We start from the raw sequence: 15,311 nt of genomic DNA, 5'->3' as shown, positions 1-15,311 counted from the left end.
GGCAAACAGAAACTCGCGAAACCGAAGTCCGCGCCGCGCCTGTTGACTGGTCAGAAGCCCAACCCGTCAGGGAGCAAGGGCGGTGCCGAAGGCGTCACTCACGGTCGCCGCGACACCCTGGCGCTCCAGCCAATCAGCGCCCCGCACTGGTCCCATACCGACCAATCCCAAGCTTCCGTGGAGAAAGGAGGGCGCCACCCGCCATCCAGGATTAGATTCCGGAGGATTTAAACACTTCAATTTCGTCAACGGTTAAGTTCCGGGGTGGGGCGGGATTTGCGCACGCGCAGTGAAAAGCCCAGCCTGGCGGATGAGAGGATGGCAGAGGAAACCGGAAGTGCTCGTTGCCCTGGTCCTCGCTCGGCGACTAGAAGCGTACCAAATCCCTTGATTGGACAAAAAGAGAGGGGAAGTTAGATTTCTTCCAGTTTCTTTCCTAAGAATCGTCCTTTCCTCTCAATAACATAAAAAAATTTTAGTTCCTTCCTGTTTGAGCAGAAAAGAACGTGACAAATTTATAAGCCATTTATACTTATCTCCACAACGAAAACTGGTATTATGTATGATGTATGGTATTGGTATTATATATAGTATTGGTATTATATATATAGCATATGGTATTAGTATTAGTGTGATGATTTATAGTTATCTCCACAAGTATCGTTGGTAATTGAGCCTTCTCCATTATCGTATTTGACTGTCCTAACAGTCAACGTAGGTATTACTATCCCTATTCAACAAGGGATCACACAGCTAGTTATTGCAGAGTCCAGATTCGAAATGTCAAATGTCACGTTTCTCTAGACTTTTGTTAGTTTCTTGAGCAATGTGGGAGTGTGTTGAAGTCTGCGCTGCATTTGTAGCCTGTCTTGTTCTGAATATGCATCCACCCTTTTGACAGAGTGAAAACACCATCCTGAAAAATGTATCAAACGAGCCAAGAAATACATGCTCCATAGAGCGTCATTCTCTGCTTTCCTGGAAAAATTCCTAGAATCTAGGGCACACATTTTAAGAGAAATGCTGGTGAGTTCTTCAGCTCTGGTGTGAGAACAGGAAGAGCCTTAGCCAGTGATGCACGTCTGACAAAGTTGGCTGACCCAGTGGGGAACTCTGGAGCAAATATTGCCCATTGGAGGAGTCCCACATTAGGCAGAAATGACTAGAACCCTTGCTGTGCTCAGTCATTGCCTGGAGCTTCCCAAAAAGAGCAAGCACAAAATTAAGGCAGATCCAGAAGACCATAACAAGAGGCTGTCAGCTAAGTGTACTCTGCGCAGCTAATTGTCAAATTCTTTCTAGAGAGAGATACAGGTGGCACACTTAGATGGCTGCCATGCTTTACATTAAGTGCAAAGGCCCTGGGGTGAGAGTTTCCTGGCATCTTCAAGGAAGAGCAGGAGGCCAGTATGTGCTGAGCAAAGTGGGTTAGAAGAATATCAGCAGCTGAAGAGGGAGGAGGTGTTGGTAGATCAAATAAGGCATTATAAGGACTTACCTGCACTCTTCAGTTAGACTGGAAGCCAATGGAAGATTTTAAATAGGAGAATGACAAGATCTGATTTTAGGTTTTAAAAGCATTACTATGGTTGCCACATAGAGAATAAACTGTAGGGAGCAAAGGCAGAAGCAAGGAGACCAGTTAGAAGGTTGCTGCAATAATGTAAGGGAGAGATTGATGGCTTGAACCGCAATGGAGGTGGTGAGAGGTTGCTGGATTCTGTGTATATTTTGAAGGTAAACTCAACAGAATTTGATTACAGAGTGAATTTAGGATGTAAAAGAAAAAAACTTTGTGTGGGCCCCTCATGATTTATGTTTTCTTTTAAGAACTACTTTAGGGCTTCCCTGGTGGCGCAGTGGTTGAGAGTCCGCCTGCCAATGCAGGGGACACGGGTTCGAGCCCTGGTCTGGGAAGATCCCACATGCCACGGAGCAACTAGGCCCGTGAGCCACAACTACTGAGCCTGCACGTCTGGAGCCTGTGCTCCGCAACAAGAGAGGCCACGATAGTGAGAGGCCCGTGCACCGCGATGAAGAGTGGCCTCCGCTTGCCACAACTAGAGAAAGCCCTGGCACAGAAACGAAGACCCAACACAGCCAAAAATAAATAAATAAATTAATTAATTAATTTAAAAAAAAAGAACTACTTTAAAATATCTGAAAGAGAAATGTAAGACGATATGAATTAGACAAAAAGGAAGGGGCAAGCATAACACACAACTCTCTACTCCTTAGGTGTAGGCTGGGCATATTGACAGCTTTCCAAGGTGTACAGTATGTAAAGGAGTGGGGAAAAGAGTTACAGTGGAGAAACCTGACCATCAGTATTTCAGCCAGGTGATCAAGGCCAATAGTATGTATACTTGATATGCTGTGATGAAAATGGCACTTTACCTCTGTGGTCTTCCTTCCAATAATCTATAAATCCAGACTTATCCTGAGAAAAACATCAGACAAATTCCAACAGTGGGGAAACCTATTAAGTATCTGAACTGTACTTCTCAAAACTGTAAAGGTTATCAAAACAAGGAGAGTCTGAGAAACTAGCTAAGAGGAGCCTAAAGAGATAACTAAATGTAATGGGCTATCATGGAACAGAAAAATAAGACTGGGTTAAAAACTAAGAAAATGTAAATAAACTATGGATCTTAATAATAGTGACCAATATTGGACAGTTAATTGTAACAATGTACCATACTAAATATAAGATGTTAATAATAGGGGAAACTGGGTGGCGGTGGGGGGGTGGTATGAGGAGACTCTACTATATTCTCAATTTTCCTGTTAGTGTAAAACTGTTCTTAAAAATAAACTCTGTTTAAAAAAAAAGAAAGGAGGGGGCAAAAGGAGAGTTGAAGTATGCTAATTTTTTGAACAACAGCAATAAAATAAGATAAATGCCTTCTTTTTTGCTTAATAATAACTCAAAAAGACTTCAATTAAACATTTTATTACCACTGGACTTCTAAGCAGGATATACGTTAAATGCTATGGATAGAGTAGATATTTTTTGAATTGAATGAAAAGTAATTACTGACTTCATTTTTGGATTGGAATGACTCAGCCTCATATTTAGGACAACGTGGAGGAGTCCAAAGGGCTTATTCCTTAGGTATTGAAAATTTTTTTTTGAAATATGGTATGATGTAACAAGCACTGGCTTTGGGCATCTGGCCCCAATTCTGCCATTTAAACTCTCTAAGATTGATTTTCCTCATTTGTATATTGTATATTATCATAAAAGAGTTAATTCATAATAAGTGTGAAAGTTAATTAAAAGGCTGCCCATATATTATTAGTCCAGGTATACTGACAACTGCCAGTGTTAATAAATGAGCAACACATTGCTGTACGTACATAGAGATTAAGGGAATTGATTTGTTAAATTAGAGAATAAGCTTAGTGAAATAAAATCTACAAATTTTCTACCAAGGATCTACTACACATTAAGCTTTGTGCTAGATGGCATGGGGAATTGGAAGGACATGACAAGCAAAGAACAAGGAAGGCACAATTTTATGGGGGGGTAATAAGAGGTAATTATCCAAAGCAAATATGAATTATTGTTAGATTACAGGCCAGTTTAAATAGACTGAATATATACTGTGCTATTCTTTGATCCTTGCTTATATATATTTATGTTATTTCAGGACACCATGGAATTGCTATGGCTATTGGCCCCTACAGAGAAAAGCTACCGGTATTATTTTTCAAATTTCTAAGCACTTTAATTTGCTTCACAGAGAACCATTTCCAGTATGTCATACTTTGTTTTTGTTTTTGTTTTGCGGTACGCGGGCCTCTCAGTATGTCATACTTTTAAAAAAATGTATGAATTTGTCGCATAAACAATGCTACAAAGAAAAAAATGTAAAGAGAAAAATTAATCCAAAATTCTACATTCTAACATATCAATTGTTTTCATTTTTCCTTATTCCCTTTCAGTCCCTGACCACGTGACATGCTCTTTATGATAAGACCTGGTAAATGTTCAGTGTTATAAACCCTGATGTGCCTGCTAATAGGCTAGTCGTGGGAATTAAAGAGATATTGTTTTCACCAGGAACAGGGAAGTTGGAATCAGTTACCGGTTCTGCCCTTATTTACTAAATTTCTCCAAACACCCAACTTTCCCTTTCTGTATTTACACTTCTGAGCTAAGCTGGACTGCTGCTTTTTCAAAACAACTACAGCTTTGCTTTTAAGCAACATCATATTTTTAAGGGGGACTGTTAATCTGTTAATTTATGCACAATTCCTTGAGACTCAAACCTCTTGGGAGAGGTAATAATAATAATTTATGTGTCAAGTCATGTGACTTATTTTACTTATTTTTTAGAGCTTGGATTGTTTGGAATAAAGACTAGAATGAGCAAATAACACACATCGGTAAATTCTCTGTAAGTATTGGCCACACTGATTTTTTTTACCATCATCCTGATTTTGCAGACAAAGACACTGTAGGCATAACCAAACTACCTAGGCTTGCAAAGTTAACAGGCAAAAACACTGTAAGACCTGCCAAAGACAATCTCCCTTCACTGGTCAGGCTGCCATTCTGCAGTATGGACTGAGCTTAGCCGACAGTCACTCCCAGGAGGGTAGGCATATTGTCTGTTGCCAGATTTGGCACATCAGCTTTTAAAAGACCATGTTTCTTTTAACCAATGCTCTCAGAATCTTTGATAAAAGCTCCTTTGATAAAGCATTACAGCAATAACCGTGCAAATCTGAATAACGTGAATCTTCATTTTAGAACCTCCGTTAAGCATCAGGCTGTGTAATGGGCTAAGCATCCCTCCAGGAAATAGATCACAATATAACAGATGGCTGTGAAGTCCTGAATGCAAAGCATATGGCCTGCCACCCACCCACCTGTGCCACCCACATGCCCTATCTTTGCTCCATCACCCAGACTGATCCTAGAAACCAGTTCCTAGGTACACTCAAGAAAGGTATTTCTGGAATTACAAGGAAGTAGTTGCCAAAGACCATTGTAGATAGAACTTGAGTGGCAGCAACCAAGTTATATATTCTGAATCTTCCAAGAACCTTGGAGTTCCCTTAAGAGAGCAAATCACGTTGTAACAGTAAGACATTGTTATGTTGTACAAAGAGTAATCAGACATAGTCTCTTCCTTCAAGGAGCTCTAAATCTAGTATGGAGATACACAATACGCCACAGTGTTAGGCCAGAAGTAAACAAGGAACGGAGTAAGTGTGGTGGTGGTGGTAGTGGGTGTAGAAACAAAAGAGGGGCACCTAACCCAGTCTTGGGAATTTAGAGAGAGCTTCCTGGAAGAAGTAAAATCTGAGCTGAATCCTGAAAAATGAACAGCACATACCAGCAAACAGGTGTGGTCAAGAGTGGGAAAATGAAAGTATGGGAACAGATATCTAAAGGACAATTATGATAAACAGGACATAAATGGTGACAAGGCCCTACTTCTCAAGACCCTCAAGAGTTCACTAGGAACATAGCTATACTCTGGGAACAGTATGCATACACTGAATATATGCCCCAAAGACCTAACGTACTTGATAAATAAACTCATATGGGTAGGAGTGGGTTTTGAGGATAGCTCTTGTTATACATCTTTCTGAGATCAGTCTTCTCATCTGTAACAGAACTTACTTTGAAGGGATTTTGTGAGTATGGAACTTTTTATCTCATAAAGGGTCAGTAATGTATAGAAAGAACGCATATTTTGAAGCTATACACGCTAAGTTTGAGTTTGACTTTGCTATCTACTGCCTCTGTGGCCTTGAACAAAGTACTTCCACTTCCTGGTTCTCTTTTTCAATCTGCAAAATGACAGTACTAACTTCATAGCATTACGAGCATTTTATAAGGCAAGGCTTGATGTGTAGCCAACAGACAACTGGTGAAATTGTGTTGGTGGTTAAAAGTGAATTATTTCCATATGAGTTAGATATAGCTTCTCTCCTGAGAACTTTGAATGCCCTCTTCCCCTCTCCTGGGACACCTAGGACCTCCTTAAGACCCCACAATTAGAGGACTGATGCCTGGCACAGCAAATCCCCGGCACAGAAATCTCTATAAATATTCTGATTGTACTGATTATTTAAAAGTTTGAATATCATCCAAAAACTAAGGAATATAAGTGAAATCCTTGGCACATAGTGGATATTCAATAGATATCAATCAAATTTATGTAATCTATGGATTCAATCTATGGATTTAGGTAGGAAATGGCCCTCTACCATTTACAGGTGACAGCCATTTACTCAATATATTCTTATTGAGACATTTTCTTATTGAGGGTCTGATTGTTTGCATCTAGGTGGAACTCATTGCTTCTCTGCCACCTCCAAGGAGTAGAAGCACTGATATAAGGCTAAGGTAAAATGAATTCTTTGGGGACAAATGAGGACCAAGGCGCTAAGAGTTAGACCTTTCACTCTAGACAAGCAGAGGGGTTAAATGTTCGAGCATCAGAGTAGCACCGTGTCGTTTACGGATCCTAGCCTCCTTGGCTTGGCTCCATGGGACTGCCTGGTGTGGTAAACAGGTGTCTTGGAAAGACACTCCCATGTGTCTCCTCTCTCTACCCACAGCACTACTCAAACCGAACACTTCTGGTCACCAAATGTGTGTGACGTTTGGGCTGGGGGTGGTGTTCCCACGCCAAGCATTTCTTGTTCAAACCACTAAGGTTTGCTACGTAAGAACAGATAACCAGAATAGGCCCAAAGAGCCAACAAATAATAAACTGTCTTTTTGGCCTAGTCTTGTTCTTCCTGGAAATAACTTCCTGGAAAACCCTTGGCGGATGTGGGTATCTAGGTTTCACTTTTTTTTATATCTTTCTTCTTTAGTATTTTCTTCAGTTGCCTAGCATGGTTGGCAGGAGATGGGCAAGGTGGAGGATACTAAGAACTTAGCCTACTGTAGTCAAGTTCTCCAGGGAGTCAAAGAGAGAAAAGGCACTACATATTGCTCTAAGTATACAATGAAGTTTTGAACCCAGACTCATATGTGGAATCATTAGTACTGGTGGATTCTATCATGGGAGCCAGAAAGACTATCTTTTTGTTTCTCTCCTAACGCATGTGAAAAGGGCACAAGGCTTTCACTAAAAGCCAAAGAATAGCTTCCTAGGCCCTTTTCCACAGACCCCCATCCCCTTAACATCTTTCAAATCTGGCATTTATGCCATAAGATACAGAAAAGTCACTTAAGAGAACATGCACAATGGAAAAGAGGCACATTTGCTTCAATATGGCCTTTTTTTTGTACTCCTACTACCTCTTTATAACATGATCAGTCATTCTTACTTTCAGCTGACATGTCCTAGGTCCTCCTCCCTGGTAGGTGGAGGATTTGGAGCGTTCCTCTAAGCTTGGATTGGACTTCTAACACCAGGCATTCTGCTGGGCCAGGGGGCAGCAACTATAGCCTGTGGGCACCTGTTTTGGTATAGACTTACAAACTAACAATGTTTTTTGCATTTTTAAATGGGGGCTACCATATTAGACAGCATGGCCCCTATCTCCCATCCTAAATGAACTTTGCCTTGACCCTTATTCTCAGTATTGTTTTCATTTACTCATCTCCTATCCACTCCTTTTTCAATCGGGATTCAAATTAGATATAGTGTATGATTTGCTTTGGGCAGAACTGTAGAGTTCATAAGTTTCCCTGATGCCAAATCCAATTTATCTGTACTCATTTGTTTTTAAGTGTTCACTACTACACCACCACAATCCCACCCCAAACACTCTCTTTGCTGGAACACCACATTCTCCTGGTTTTCCTCTTAACCTTTCTGGCTCTGCCTTCTCAGGTTCCTCCTTCTCTCTCCAACTTTTAAAGGTCTGTTCACTAAGACTCATTCCTTGGACTCCTTTTGTTCTCAAGGTTTTTCCCTAATGCAAGGGGCAGGGAAATGGAGTTATAGTTAAAAGGGCTTCCCGTTGCAATTAGAATATAATCCAAACTGCTTTCCTTAACCAAAGGGCCTGACTGATCTGCCGTCGGCCAAACTCTCCCACCTTTCATTCCCTCCTTCGTTTCACACAACTCTGATCTCACGGGCCTTTCAATTGCTCTAACAGTTGAAAGTTTTAGGTTTTTTGCACTCGCCTTTTCTCTCTTTGTGGGACACTATCCCAGTCTTTGCCTAGTTTTGCTCTTTGCTATCCTTATGCCTTGGCTTCTATGTCACCTCTTCAGAGGTCTGACTACCTTACCCAAGTTACATTCATCTCTTGTTATTCCTCCTTTTGGTTCCTTCAAAGCCGATATTGCTATTTGCATTTATTTATTCGTGTGTTGACTTGTTCAGGTCGGCTGCCTGGCCCCTGGAATTTAAACTTGCGAGCAGCGACAATGGGCTTTGCTCTCCCGTGGGTCACATCCCTTACGCCAGCATAGGCCCGACACCAGGAGGCTCAGGGTAAAAGACCCGCGGACCGAAAGAATCAAAGAGCCAGCAGAGGGGCGGGGAGGACGCGAGCGCGGCCCCGCGTGGGGGACGTAGGGGCGCGGCTAACGAGAGAGCAGCGGAAGCCCGCCCCTTCCGGCCGCGGCGCGGACGCCTCGGCAGCCACGGCGGCTGAACCGCGGCTGGCGCCGGCTCGGCCCGCCCCCTTTTCTGTGCCCCGCTCCCGCTCCAACGCCTGCCCGGCCGCTGTCAGCTGCATCAGCGTCCTACCGAGCCACGGTGCATGCTTCGCCGCTGCGGCCGCCGGCTGCTGTACGTCCTAGGCCTTAGCTTCCCGCTGCTGACCGGCCGGCCGCTTTTCCTCTGCCCGCACCGCCTCATGAGGCCGCAGGTCGTGTTCGTCCTCGGCGGTCCCGGCGCCGGCAAGGGGACCCAGTGCGCCCGCATCGTCGAGGTGAGGCCCGGGCAGCCGGCGGCTCCCTGTGCTTGACCGGACGCCGGGCCGGCCAGTCCCGCAGCGCGCGTCTGTCCGCGCCTCCCCCACGCGCCCCGCCCCGCCCCACCCACCCCCCCACCGCCCCGGAGCCGCGGACTACGGGTCCCGACGACCGGCGCACCGTCGGCGTGGCGGTGGTTCGGGGGTCCGCCGGCTCGCGGCATGTCGGAACTGGTAGTCCACGTCCGCCCGCCTCGGGGGGACCCAGAAAGGAGGGGGACCGCTTGGGATTGCTTTGTTCCTGCGCCCCTCTTTCCTTACATTTTGGGGACCAAGTTCGTCTTGAGAGTGGGCTGGGAGAGGGATCCCGGGAGGGTCCGCTTCCGGGGCCCCCAGCGCGCAGAGGTCAGTGTGTCGCTGGTTGTGGGGCGGCCGGAGGCGGCAGCAGCGTCGATTTGGGTTAGAGGCTGGGTGAGCCCACCGCTGCCTGGAGGGGAGACCGGTTTTTCCACCACGCCCATTCCAGCAGGCCCTCTAAACTCTGAACCGTCTACTAATTGGTCTTTATCCTAGAAAGGAGACCCGGGCGACAGGGCGTTACCTTAGGTGTTCTGAACCCGTCCAAGTCAGTACCAGCCCTGAGGCTCAGCCCGGGTTGGTGTGGTTGGAAAAAGCCGTGGAGTATGAGATCAAACTTCAACCTCTGGCCCAGCTGCCAACTTACACTGAGTCGATGGCCAAGTCACTTCCTCTCTCCGAGTCTCGGTTGCCCCCACTAGAACAGTAGAGGCTGTGCACACAGATTTAAACTCAGTATGAAATGCCTCTCAAGTCTAAAATGGTGTTATTTTTTTTTTTCCCCAAAGCGAGGTAAGGTTAATGCTTCAATTCCGTTAACAATTTTCGAACAGATACGTGGTTAGCTGCAGTGTGGGTGAAAGGCTTATTGGAGAATCTGGGGAATGTTTGGGAGAGAAGGAAAACAGAAGATATCTAGAAACAGAAGAGCAGACCAGTAGTGCTGTAAAACACCAAAGAATCCTTGTGAAATTCGGCGACCAGCAAAAGTTTTGACCCAGAACTTCTAAAATAGTTTCCTCCTCTTTTCCAGGATATGGCTTTTATTAGCTTTGGGATTTTACTCCTCTCGCAGGTTCATACAACCCACTCCTGGCCTATATTTTATTCTCTAAAGAGCATCCAGAAAAAGTCGGATGGTAAAATCTTCATTATGTGTTTTACAGCTGTTTATAATTGTTGATCATTTGTAAGACTATAAGTGGAGCTAATTCAACCAAAAGATACATAAATATTTTTCTCCTTATTTTTGTTCGTTCTTTTCACTTTTTAAAAGACATGACAATTGGATGGTTTCAGGTTTTTGTTGTATATATGAAACCTCTTACATGTAAATAGCATAGTAGGGGAAGGAGAAAAGACTTTATTTTTATTTGTTTTTTATTTTTATTGAAGTATAGTTGATTTACAATGTTGTATCAGTTTCAGGTGTACAGCAGAGTGAATAAGTTATACATATACATATATCCACTCTATTTTAGACTCTTTTCCCATATAGGCCATCACAGTATTGAGTAAAGTTCCTTGTACTATACAGTAGGTCCCTATTAGTTATCTGTTCTATACACAGTAGTGTGTAAATGTCAATCCCAATATCCCAATTTATCTCTCCCCCTCCCTTCCCCCCCCCGCCCCGTAACCATAAGCTTGTTTTCTACATCTGTGACTCTGTTTCTGTTTTACAGATAAGTCCATTTGTACCATTTTATAGATTCCACATGTAAGAGATATATGATACTTGTCTTTCTCTGTCTGACTTTCTTTACTCATGATGACAATCTCTAGGTCCATCCATGTTGCTACAAATGGCATTATTTCGTTCTTTGTTATGGCTGAGTAATATTCCGTTGTATATATAAACCACATCATCTTTATCCATTCCTCTGTAAAGGACATTTAGGTTGCTTCCATGTCCTGGCTATTGTAAATAGCACTGCAATGAACATTGGGGTGCATGTATCTTTTTGAATCATGGTTATCTCTAGATACATGCCCAGGAGTGGGATTGCTAGATCACATGGTAGCTCTGTTTTTAGTTTTTTAAGGAACCTTCATACTGTTCTCCATAGTTGCTATACCAATTTACATTCCCACCAACAGTGTGGGAGGGTTCCCTTTTCTCCATACCTTCTCCAGCCTTTATTGTTTGTGGATTTTTTTTTTTGTGGTACGCCGGCCTCTCACTGTTGTGGCCTCTCCTGTTGCAGAGCACGGGCTCTGGACGCGCAGGCTCAGCGGCCACGGCTCACAGGCCCAGCTGCTCCGTGGCATGTGGGATCTTCCCAGACTGGGGCACGAACCCGTGGCAGGCGGACACTCAACCACTGCGCCACCAGGGAAGCCCTGTTTGTGGATTTTTTGATGATGGCCATTCTGATGTGTGTGAGGTGATACCTCACTGTAGTTTTATTTTGCATTTTTCTAATAATTAGCAATGATGTAATGATGCTTTTTAGCCATCTGTATGTCTTCTTCGGAGAAATGTCTATTTAGATCATCCGCCCATTTTTTTATTGGGTTGTTTGTTTTTTTAATATTGAGCTGCAGGAGCTGTTTGTATATTTTGGAGATGAATCTGTTGTCGGTCACTAATATTTTCTCCCATTCTGAGGGGGAAAAGACTTTACTAGAGTCAAACAGATATGGGTTCAAACCCTAACTGTTCCATTTACTATCTCTTTAGTCCCAGAGAAGTTGTTGTTTTACCTTGGGTTCCTCTGTAAGAAGGAAGAAATAACACCTGTCTGGTATGGTATTTATGAATATGAAATGAGGTAAAATATCTGACATGCATAGATGCAAATAATTTTTTCCTCTGTTTTAGAGTTCCTGTTCTTAATTTATGAGGTTGGTTGTTTTTACTTTGAAGTGCACTGTAGTTTTACTTTTTAAAAATTGGTTTATGGGGCTTCCCTGGTGGCGCAGTGGTTGGGGGTCCGCCTGCCGATGCAGGGGACACGGGTTCGTGCCCCGGTCCGGGAGGATCCCACATGCCGCAGAGCGGCTGGGCCCGTGAGCATGGCTGCTGGGCCTGCGCGTCCGGAGCCTGTGCTCCGCAATGGGAGAGGCCGCAACAGTGAGAGGCCCGCGTACCGCAAAAAAAAAAAAAAAATTGGTTTATGACTGATGTATTAGAATGTGACTTTTAAGTGTTCACACCCAAACTGATAATACCCATATTACTCCAATGGGTTAAAAATAATCTCCACATTCTGTAATTAGTATTTATTCTTTACTCTGTTTGATAATGGTGGATAATATTTTAAACCTGTTAATTAAGAATTATAAGGTTTCCATGATGAGATATGTTCTATAATGTATTATCTTATTCTTTTAAGATTTCAACACTTATATGAGCTTAAATTCAACTGTTTTCTTACAATTCCAAATAGCTTATAATTCAGCAGTTGCTGTCTTCTAGTGGATTAAACAATGGAATGTCTATGGTCAGTTAAGTCAGAGGATTTTTTGTTTTGTTTCTTTTGTGAGGTTCTTGCATTTTTACTCAGTGTTTTATTATACAGGCAAATGTAAGCTGAATCCCAAACGATTGTAATTTTTGGAGCTAATTTTTTTCTGTAGGGGAAAAGTTATATAAATCAAGGTTAAATTCCCCAACTATCATGCCATTACTAATTTAGCTAACAGGGTACCTGAAATGTGGCTGAAACAGAATTGTTTCTTTGGGAAGATTACATTAATTTCCAACTCAGGCCACCAGAAGTACATCTTTGGACCCTTGCTACAGAACCTGAGAATATCTGGCCCTCTAATATCCTGGGACATTGCAGTTATGGTTGAGGGTGTCACCACAGGGAAGCTGTTGCTTGTTATTTTTTTTTTTTTTCTAGCTGTGAATTCTACCTGTACTACTTGCTCTCCCAGACCTTGAGGAAGAAAAGGCAAATCTGATGCAGCATCTTCTGAAAGTGTTGTGAACTGGAAAGGAAAGGTTTGAGGGAGGCTTTGAGATTGAATTTTGCCCATTTAGTTGAATTGATCTTTTTCAGTTTTGTTTTATTTTCTAACTAATTTTTAAGTCTGTCTTCTCACACTCAAATTTGTTTTTGAAAATTAGCCATTTTCTAAAGCAGTGCAATCAGGAGTCAAGTGCTCAGAGTGGAGTTAGAATAACTTGTGACTAAAAAATCATGATGGAAGATACTGTGTCATTTTTGAATTTTTTTAATTAAGCTTTATTTGTATTGTTTTGGCCCAAGAAAAATTATAGTGCCATAACCTAAACTTGTCTGAAAATAACAACCACAGTTTTGCATGTGTTAGCTGGGATATTTAAACCTACTCTCTTTTAAAGATGGTGAACATTCTCCTTAAATGAACAATTATGCTAAAGTTTATATCCATGCCAAATTGCTTTCGGTAGCACCCCAGAAGCATTTTTATCATCTTGTGTTTTAACTTCCTCCAGGACCTGTATGGGTAACTTAGACATTGTACCCTACCTGCTATGCTTAGAAAGTTTTGGGTGATACTGACTTTAAGTATGTAGAAAACAGAAATTTGATTTTATTTATCTTTTTGTCTCTAGTGTTGAACATTGTGCCTGACATATAGGTGCTTAATAAGTATTCTTTGAATGAATATATAGCACACCAGTTTGTCCTAAAGATGTAAAAAAATTTAAAATTCGGTCTCCAGGGGGCGCCCAAGGAGCAGTTAGTACTCCCAATTTCAGGACCAGAAGTATTTGAATGAAACCTCTGTCTTACTCTGATTTCTCATGTAACACTTCAGTTTACTCTCAGTGAATAAATCGTATAGTTGTAAAAATCTGATGAGCATTCTAAAACTTTTAAGCTCCTGGTTACAAATCCCTAAAGCAGACTACCACTCATTAAAGAAACGAGATAGGAAGATCCACTGGACATTAAGCTTGCTTCAGGACAGGCCTTTCTCCTTTTGGTGGGATGGGCTGGAGTAAGAGATAGGTTTTTTGGGCTTTTTTGTTTTTTTTAAAGGAAAGTTTAAATTATCTGTAAAAGAGAGTCCACAGAATCCTCGACTCTCCTGAAGCACCACCCTTTCATTAAGGTAATGGTAATGTGGGATTTTTGTTGTTGTTGTTAAGAATTTGGAGGAGGGGAGAATATGTTCAGATTATTTACTATTCTTACTTTTGAAAACTTCATTTTTTTCTTTCCATTTTAAGTTACAGTAGTAATACATATTTGTTGGTGACCTCTAACCCTGAGGTCACCAGTATTAACTGTCTGGTATTAACTCTTTCTCAATATTTTTACAAATAAAAGTGCATATAGTTACCTTTTTAACCTCCAGATGGGACTATTCTGTTTTTTTTTACTGAATGTATCATGGCCCTCTCAGGCCTCTACACATAGACTTAACTTATTTTTATTAGTAGCTGCAGAATAGTCCATAATATGGATGTTACCATAGCATAGTTGTACCATTCCCCCCATTGATGGACACTCAGGGTAGTTTTCAGGAAATTATTCTGCTATTGCAAACAGTGCTTCAATAAATTTCCTTGTAAATATAATATTGCATATGGATGCTTTTATTTTTGCAAGCAAAATTCCTAAAAGTGGGATTGCTAAGTCAGAAGATAAGTGCATTTTTAATTTTAATTGATAATTGTTTGATTACTTTTCAAAAACATTATACTTACATTTCTATCAGCAGTTGTATGCTTTTTTTTACTAGCACTGGATGATTATCAGTCATTTTAATTTTTTCAAATCTGTTAATCTCCTCTTCAAAGTTTTTCTGAGTAAATTACTCATTTTTTCCAAGAAGTCCATTAAGGTAAAAGGCATAATTAGACTTAAAAAAAAATTTCCCTTTACTTGTCATTTATTCAGAAAACATTCTTTGAGAACTAGGCACTGTGATAGTTGCTAAGGTGAATAAGACACAGACCCTACTGTCAAAAGTTTACAGTGAGCTGTGAGATATAGAAGTTAAACAGTGACTGTGACAGGACAGAGTGATAAGTCCTATGACAGAAATATACACACAGACCATTTAGATAAGGGACATTTAAGTTACAGCTCAGTGGGTCAGGGAAGGCTTCCTCGGGGGCACTGATATGTATGAGCTGAATTCAGAAGGACAGTAGGAAAGAAGCAGCCAGGAGATGTGGGGGAGTGGAGAACACTTAAAGCAGAGTTACCCTTGCATAGGGTAGCTGGAGGTTTCAATTCTGAGAAAAGGCTAAGGAGAGTAAACGGACGCAAGTGAGATTGACCCAGAAAACACTTCCTAAATGCAAACTATTTGCTCTGTGTTGGGGGATACTGCCTTCTAGAGGTTCTCAATTTAGAGTAGAGATAAGACACATACTTAATAGAATTTCATGAGAAAAGATATGAAAGATTTTTGCAAATATTAAAGTTTAACATTAA

General features: G+C 41.8%; 1 protein-coding gene across 2 annotated transcripts in view; it reads left to right on the top strand.

The window, feature by feature from the left end:
* The first annotated feature begins 8,559 nt into the window (after positions 1–8,559).
* CMPK1 (cytidine/uridine monophosphate kinase 1) overlaps positions 8,560–15,311 on the top strand; it is a 33,368-nt gene continuing 26,616 nt past the window's right edge. For both annotated transcript variants that reach the window (XM_060142610.1, XM_060142611.1), the window contains exon 1: positions 8,560–8,865. In XM_060142610.1, the coding sequence (XP_059998593.1) occupies positions 8,695–8,865 (171 nt within the window). In that variant the 5' untranslated portion in view covers positions 8,560–8,694. The remainder of the gene's footprint in view (positions 8,866–15,311) is intronic.

The sequence above is a fragment of the Lagenorhynchus albirostris genome, chromosome 2 (assembly GCF_949774975.1).
Source record: "Lagenorhynchus albirostris chromosome 2, mLagAlb1.1, whole genome shotgun sequence".
In the NCBI taxonomy this organism is placed as follows: domain Eukaryota; kingdom Metazoa; phylum Chordata; class Mammalia; order Artiodactyla; family Delphinidae; genus Lagenorhynchus; species Lagenorhynchus albirostris.
The sequence above is the reverse complement of the archived record's forward strand: the minus strand, read 5'-3'. Positions and strand labels throughout refer to the sequence as shown.